Genomic DNA, 7,580 nt, shown 5'->3' with positions numbered 1-7,580 from the left:
AGAGGGTGTGTGCACTCTTGGCCACACAAGGAAGGGTTTGGCGGAAAGTGGGCTCCTTCCGCCCCTGGGAGAGGGAAGGCCGCAGAGCGGGTACCTCACGCAGCTGCCACCGCCCTGCAGGGCAGAGGGAGGCACGTGACACCGCCCTCTCCCACCACACCTGGCTGCTAGCCTGTCCAGGCGTCCCACGGCCGTCCCATCGGGGCCCCCCGGGTCGAGGGCCGGCCCTCCCCCTACCACTCAGATATCCCACGCGGGTATGGTGAGGGGCAGCTGGCCACAGCCAGGACCCTCCCCGGCCAAGCCGTGGTGGGCCACGCGGGCACCGCGCAGCGGGAGGCGACCGGCCCGGGGCGCCCCGATGCTCTGGCCGGACTCGGAGGGCAGGCCCGAGTCGCTGGGCTGCACCTCCACGGAGACCGGGGCGCGCAGGAGCCGGCCGGGCGGCTCGGAGTAGGCCTCCCTGGGGCCGGCCCACGGCGGCGGGCAGAGCTGCGCGCGGAAGGCGGCCTGGAAGCCGCGGCGGAAGTTCTCGTTGAAGTAGCCGTAGATGATGGGGTTGGCGCTGCTGTTGAAGAAGGCCAGCCAGTGCGCGAAGGGGAAGGCGTACACGGTGACCAGCCGCAGCTGCGGCTCGCTGAGCTGGCCGTAGTCGGTGAGCAGCAGCAGCGCCCAGAGCGGCAGCCAGGACAGCGTGAAGACCAGCGCCACCATGACCAGCATGTGCACCACCCGGGCCCTGCGCCGGGCCCCTGGGCGGCCCTCTGGCGCCGCCGCCTCCCCGCCGGCGCGCGCGGGCCCCGAGGCCTTGCAGAGCTTGCGGGCGATGCGCGTGTACATGAGCACGATGAGCGCCAGGGGCGCCAGGTAGATGTGCGAGAAGAGCACGGTGGTGTAGACCCTGCGCATGCCCTTCTCGGGCCAGGCCTCCCAGCACGAGTAGAGCGGGTAGGAGCGGTTGCGGGCGTCCACCATGAAGTGGTGCTCGTCGCGCGTGACGGTCAGCGTGACGGCCGAGGGGCACATGATGAGCAGGGCCAGCGCCCAGATGACCGCGATGGTGACCAGCGCCTTGCGCGGCGTCAGCTTCTCGCGGAAAGGGTGCACGATGCAGCGGAACCTGCGGCCGGGGAGGAAAGGCCAGCGGGCTCGGGACCGGCGCCAGGGGTCCCTGTCCCCGGGGAGGGGCGCTACCGCAGGCGGGAGCTGCCGGGCTGTGGCCACGGTGGGCAGCCTCCAAGAGCCGCCCAGGCGGTTTCGGGGCTTTCGCAAGCAAATTGGTTCTCGCCTGCGAGGGAGTCAGTAGGGGAGGAACAAAGGCAAACCCAGGAGGGGGAAGGCAGCGCGGGCAGCGTGGGAATCAGTCCTGTCTGCACACTTCGGGGGCGTAGGCCGATTGGCGGGCAGCTAGCGAAAGGGTCAGTCTGCACATCCTGCCCTTGAGAAGGCTGATCGGGTAGGTGTATCAAAGAACATTTTTAGCCGTTTAGGGATTCTCCAGAAAACCCTGGGAGTTCAGGTGTGGACTCTACAGGACCGGCCGTCCCTGTGTCATCTTGGCCAGCATCCTTGCCTGCCTCCCACGCTCTGGGGAAGAGTGCCCAGATGAACCCTTAGTGGGAGAGCTCACTGAGGTGGACGAGGGGAGGAGGACCTATCACAAGCATTCCGGTCACTTTTAGTGTTTGCAAAGCTTCCTTGGCCCCTGGCTCCCTTCCCTTAGCAGACTCATGCTTATCAGAGAATCTGATGGAATCTGAGGCTGAAAGAGACCAGAATTAGCTTGAGGTAGGGTGGAGATGGGGAGCTAGTAAGGCCTGGGCTGCCAGGGAACAGCAAGGAGGTGGGGGGAGGGTAGGAAGGGGGCAATGATGGAGCAGGGCCACGCTCTGTCCCCACCCCCCACTCCCACCCTGAAACTGACTTTCTTTGCTCAGACTCATGGATGGCAGGATTCGTACTGCTCAGGAAACAAGGCCCTCAAGCTCTCACAGGATCTAGGAATCCCTAGTAAACCTTCACAGGACCTGCCTCCAGGCCTCTAGACAAAGGTGGTGGTGTTCTCTGCAGGTCCCCCAAGTGTAGAGGGCAGCCAGCCCCACAGCCCTCCCCTTGATGGCTCACGATGCAGCCCCAGCCTTCTGGTCAGCACAACAGTGGGGACGGCGGCTCTTCCTAGTGCCAGGCCCCTGTCCGCCAAGGATAACCCAGCCAGGAACCCTCTTACCTTTCCACAGCAATGGCCACCAGTGTGAACACGGAAGCCGACACGGACATGCCCTGCACCAAGCCGCTCATCTTGCACGTGGCGTTGTCAAAGGGCCACCCTGCAATGACCATCACAGAATGAGTGCCTCATGCATAAAGAGCCGGAGACCTTGGGCCATTTCAGCCAGTCCCCTCTGTGCTCAGATCTTTCCTCCATGTCCTGCTAGGTGGTCATCCTCTGCTTACACACTTCCAGAAATGACGAACTGACCAGTCTATACCACTGTGGTCAGTTCTCACCATTAGAGAGACAGTCTTTATATTGACCAAGGATTTCTCTCCAGGAGCTTTGTATCCAGCCAGACCTGCCTGGCTTTCTGCTCCCATAGCCCTGCCTCAAGTTCTAGGCCAGCAGTTCTCAACCCTGGCCACTCACTAGAATCACTGGAGGCCTTTGAAAAGACCCAGTGCCCAGACCCATGCCAGACGAATTACAATCAGCATCTCTGGGGGTGGGGCAGACATCAGTACTTTTCAGATCTACCCAGGGGATCTGAGTGGCAGCCAGAGTTGAGAACCACTGGGACAGAGCGAGCCTGACTCCCAGGTGGGGGAGACACAAGCAAGTCTAGCCCCTCAGGTGTCTCGCTCTGATTCCCAGGCTTCTGCTCTGTCCAGAGACCGGGGCCCCACTTGGCCTCAGGACTGGTAGCGGGATCTACATCTTGGTTCTTTGAGGCCATGTGTTGGTCTCTGCCTGGTATCACTGCCCCTCTAGGTCTGGGGGTCCTACCTGTTCTCGTCTGTTGTGCCTGGCTACAGGAGGCTGGGGCCCCCTTCCCCAGCAGCCACCCCCAGTTACCTTTCTGCCTGCACACTTACTGAGTGCCAGGCACTGTCTCATCCCATCCTCCCAACAACCCCAGTGTGATCTCCTTTTCACAGATGAGAAAGCTGAGGGGAGATGAATTGGTCTCCAGTCTCTTGGCCCCTAAATCACTATGGGTAAGTGTAAGAGTTTGGTGTGGGTGCTGGGGAGTTTAAACATCACAGAAAGCCAACAGCACCATGGAAAGCAGCCTGATTCTGTTTTGGAAAGCTGGGTATGTGCAAATTCCCTGATTCGGCAAGTCCTCTCCCAAGTTCATATCCCAGAGACATTCCCCCATAGTCCAATTGTTTCTAGCGCTGGAGAGCGGGAGGCAGTGGTGGGCTGGTAAATCAGCTCTTACACAAAAACAAAAACTAAACTAAACTAAAACAAGCTCTAACTTATAGCATTTGCCAAGTCCAGTATCTCCCCGCATGGCCAAGTTCCTGCTACCACCATGACGTCACCGACACCGGCAGCCTGGCTCTAGCACGCCACTGAGTAGAGGCCACCTGGGTGTCCATCCCCGGGAGACCAGAGGGTAAAATGTGGCCGATGCACCCCGTGGAGCACAGCAGGCAGCACCTACCCCAGGGGCAGGGGAGATGGGCGCAGGGCAACGTAAATAGAAGCCTTAGTGACAAAGGTCGGGAAAAGAATGAGCTCTGTAACACAAAACCATCCAAACAAATTAACAATAGATCCACAGGAATAACCAGGAAAATCCCGACCCAGAGAACTGACAAGGGAGTGGTTGGGGGGGTGACGGTGTTCTTTATCTTGATTGTGGTGGGAGCCCCGGGACCATGTATGTTCCTCAACACCCGTGGAACTGTACGCTAAAAAAGGAGGATTTTTGTGCATGTTACCTTGTACCTGGACAAAAATGTTTAAATATAAAACGTGCACACATATGCAATGCACATTTTGTAAGCAGGCATACAAGTAAAAAAGACACATGTTCTGTTTGGTAGAATGTTTGCCTATAGGGCAGGGAGGGGAAGCTGTAAAGAGGTAGGGCCACAGGAGGGAAGGAATAAAAAATAAATGAGGGTCTTCGCAACAGAGTGAAGTCACATAGCACCAGGAGCAGTAGATGTAAATAATTCAACCCTCTGCACCTTCATTCCAAAAAAAAAAAAAGAAGAAGAAGAAGAAAAAGAAGAAGAGAAAAGAAAAGAAAAAAGGAAAGAATAGCTGTACGAAGGTTTATTCTGTTGCAGAAGATTCTGTTAAAAACAACCTAGATACCATCAGAAAGAGACTGGCTAAATAAATTCTAGTACATCCATACAACGGAAGTCTGAGCAGTTGCAAAAAGAACGAAAAACTCTTCTATTTGTTAATATGGAATAATTCCATGTAAATTAATTTTAAGGAATCCTGCTTACAATATACATGCTATATTTTTAAGCCGAAAAAAAAGTAAAGATACAGAACCGACTGCTTGGGAAGTCACTATGTCCGTAATTTGCTTGTTCTTGCCTAAAAATACATTTGGAAAGAGACACAAGAAATTGGCAATACTGATTTCCTCCCAGGGGAGAAGCTGGGAGGCCAGACGACTGGGATGGAAGGGACATTTTTCTCTGGAAACCTTTTGGTAGTTTTTGACTGCTGAACCATGTAAACGTGTTATTCCAACAATTTTTTAAATTTAGGCACGTGGAAAGAGCTGGCAGACACCACCTTAACCAACCAGGGACTTCGCCATATCATCGTTAACTGGTGCATGTGTATGTGCGTGCCTACAGGTGTGTGCACTTCTGCGTGTGTGCGCGTGCATGCATAGGTGTGGGTCTAGGTGTGCTGGGAAGGGGAAGGATGAGCAGTTCATGCTCAGCAATCCTGGTGGAACCTGAGATCCAGCTGTGACTGAAGGTCTCACCAGGCAGAGCCAGTGCCGCCGAGGGAAAGCTGATGCCCTGGCCCTACTTCCTGGGTCCTGAAACCTATAGAAACACAGGCTGTGACTCCCCTGCCCCAAAGTCAGGTAAGTCACTCCCACTGGAGCTGTCCAGGCTCTGCAGCCAAGCACCTGGTGCTTGGAGCTCGGAGCCTGCAAGCTCAGACCTCCAGGCATCTCCACAGCTCTGGAAACCAGTCCTTCCCCAACTACAGTCTCAGGGGCTGTGCAAGCTTATTCTGGAAACAAGAAAGACAAAGCACATGGGAAAGAGTAGTGTGATCCTTCCAACAGTTACAGTACGAACAGGCAGGAATTTGGAGGTCAAGTGGTCTAGTTCTGCTTGAATCCCTTCTACCAAGTCAGTGCTAAATGGCCAGCCAGTCCCTACTTAGACACTCTCAGTGACAGGGAGCTCACTACCTGTAGGACAGACCTCTCTTTGGTTGGAGAACAACTCAAATAAGGGGATTATTAGGTCCATGTTCAGAGGAGACATGTGAGTTCTAGCTCTGCCCAGGGGAGCTACCCAGGAGAGTAAGACTGAATGGTGTGTTTAGAAATACGGGTGTGAGGACACGGGACTTGACACTCAGCTGTGTAACTGCAGACCCGTCCCTCATCACTCTGAGCATCAGTTTCCCCACCCCCCAAAACCAGGGTAATAATAACAACGCATAATTCATTGGATTGTTGTGAGGATTAGTTAACGCAGGAAGAATAAGTCATCCGATGCCTGGAGCGAAGAGAATAATTAATTCATTGTATCTATTATTTCTGACTCCCTCTGCCTCCATTGCCTCCACTCACCAGTGATGAGGTTGTCCACGAGAGTCGTGGGCATGCAGAAGATGCCCACCAGCAGGTCGCTGACGGCCAGGTTGAGGATGAACATGTTGGTGACGGTGCGCATGTGCCGGTTCCTGAGCACAATGAAGCAGACCAGCGCGTTGCCCACCATGCAGAGGAGGAAGATGAGCACGTAGGCCACGATGAACATGGCTGCCACTGCTGAGGAGTGCTGGTAGTAGGAGGAGAAGGTGAGGTTTACCGCTGGGGTGGCCTTGGCATGACTCGCATTCAGGCTTGGGGGCCAGCTGCTGTTAGGAGGCTGGGAGGGCTCCCCTAGAAGCAAAGGAGCATACAGGTCAGGATCCCAGACAAAGAAGAGATGACTGACTTCTTGCCACTGGTGAGACCCTACTGTGCTCCAAATCCTAGCACCCCGATCATATGCTCAACCTCAGTGGCAACTGGATGCACTTTCAACCCCCCGCACCCAAACCCCGATCTCATACCTTCACCTCGTCTCATCCAGAACTCATTTACAATGTTGGCTCACTTTCAACCCCCCGCACCCAAACCCCGATCTCATACCTTCTTCACCTCGTCTCATCCAGAACTCACTTCCCAATGTTGGCTCTTCTCCATGTCCATATGGCCCACCCCCCCCCCGCCCCATCTGGGCTCCATCCTTCTTAGCCCTGCTGTGTGCCCCAGAGGCTGACCTCTAAGGACTACATCAGCCAGGTTCCCTTGCCCTCTAGTTTCTGACCAGGTTCAGCCAATGGAAAGCACTGAAGGAGATTGAAGGACTGGAAAAGACAGATGTCACAGTATTCATCTCCCGACTCCCTCCCTGCCTGGCCCAGTTCTGCCTGTGGGGCTGTCTTTATGGATACAGCTCCTGTTAGGTGACATTATTCCACGAGTCTAGCTCTTTGGGGGCCGGAGTGACACTGTGTTCTTTCTCCCCTTGCACTAACAGCTTCCTGGGATTGCCAGTCCCGGTGCTTGTGCAGCCCTTGCTGGTTCTCACCCTCCCCTCTCCTCTGTAAAGTCCCTCTGTTCAACTCTTCAGATAAATTCTTTCTGAGTGCACCACCTGTTTTCTCCTGGGACCCTGACTATTACACCCTCAAAATCTTTGTTGTCCCTCCTCATCTCCACAGAACTTTAGCTGGGAAAGACAAGAAGGCAATAGAGGAAGGGACAATGGGAGAGGATTCTGAACCACGGTAAAGGGCAAAGGCACACATTAAATTCACCAGAAGACCATCCAAAGCCAAGGCTACCAGGCGTCCATCACTGTCTCCCACCATGTTAACAGCTGCTTCATTTGCACAGCATTTAACAAAGCACTCGCTTATGCATTATTTTATCTAACCCTCCAATTACCCCCTGGGGTAAACATGTTAGGTATGAGCCCCATTTGAAATGGGAGAACTGGGATCAGATGACATTCTCCAGGTGGCTCGGGAGTGTGCAGCAGAGGTGGTCCTGCGCTGGCGTCTCTGAGTCAGATCCAGGCTTCAGGGTGCGCTTCCCCCCGCCACCTGTGGGAAGGAGCAGTTCCCTGTCCAACCACAGCTCCTCTGGGAAGCCATTAGTTGTGGTGACTCATGATGTTGTCTCATAAATTCTCCCCTTGCCTTCCTCTGGGACTGAATGTGGCCTGTTCCGGGGGATGAAGAATCTTTGGGGAGTCTTCTGTCACATCCAGAGCTCAGCCACTAGCCTGGAGACCCACCAGAGGCTTGGGATCTGGAGGCTAGGGACGCTCTGGGGCCAGGGAGCTGGCATGACCAGGGCTGG

The 7,580-nt window shown here is 55.2% G+C and overlaps 1 protein-coding gene across 1 annotated transcript; it reads right to left on the bottom strand.

The window, feature by feature from the left end:
• Nucleotides 1–240: 240 nt before the first annotated feature.
• On the bottom strand, nt 241–6,381 carry NPFFR1 (neuropeptide FF receptor 1). Its single transcript, XM_040623783.1, has 4 exons — nt 6,363–6,381; nt 5,796–6,221; nt 2,228–2,327; nt 241–1,120 (listed from the first exon to the last, which is right to left on the bottom strand). Exons 1-4 carry the CDS (start codon nt 6,379–6,381, stop codon nt 241–243), a joined length of 1,425 nt encoding a protein of 474 aa, XP_040479717.1.
• Between the last annotated feature and the right edge of the window lie 1,199 nt (nt 6,382–7,580).

This window comes from Ursus maritimus, unplaced genomic scaffold (genome assembly GCF_017311325.1).
Source record: "Ursus maritimus isolate PB19 unplaced genomic scaffold, ASM1731132v1 scaffold_7, whole genome shotgun sequence".
In the NCBI taxonomy this organism is placed as follows: Eukaryota; Metazoa; Chordata; class Mammalia; order Carnivora; family Ursidae; genus Ursus; species Ursus maritimus.
Note: the sequence above shows the minus strand (reverse complement) of the source record. Positions and strands in the feature narration are given on the sequence as shown.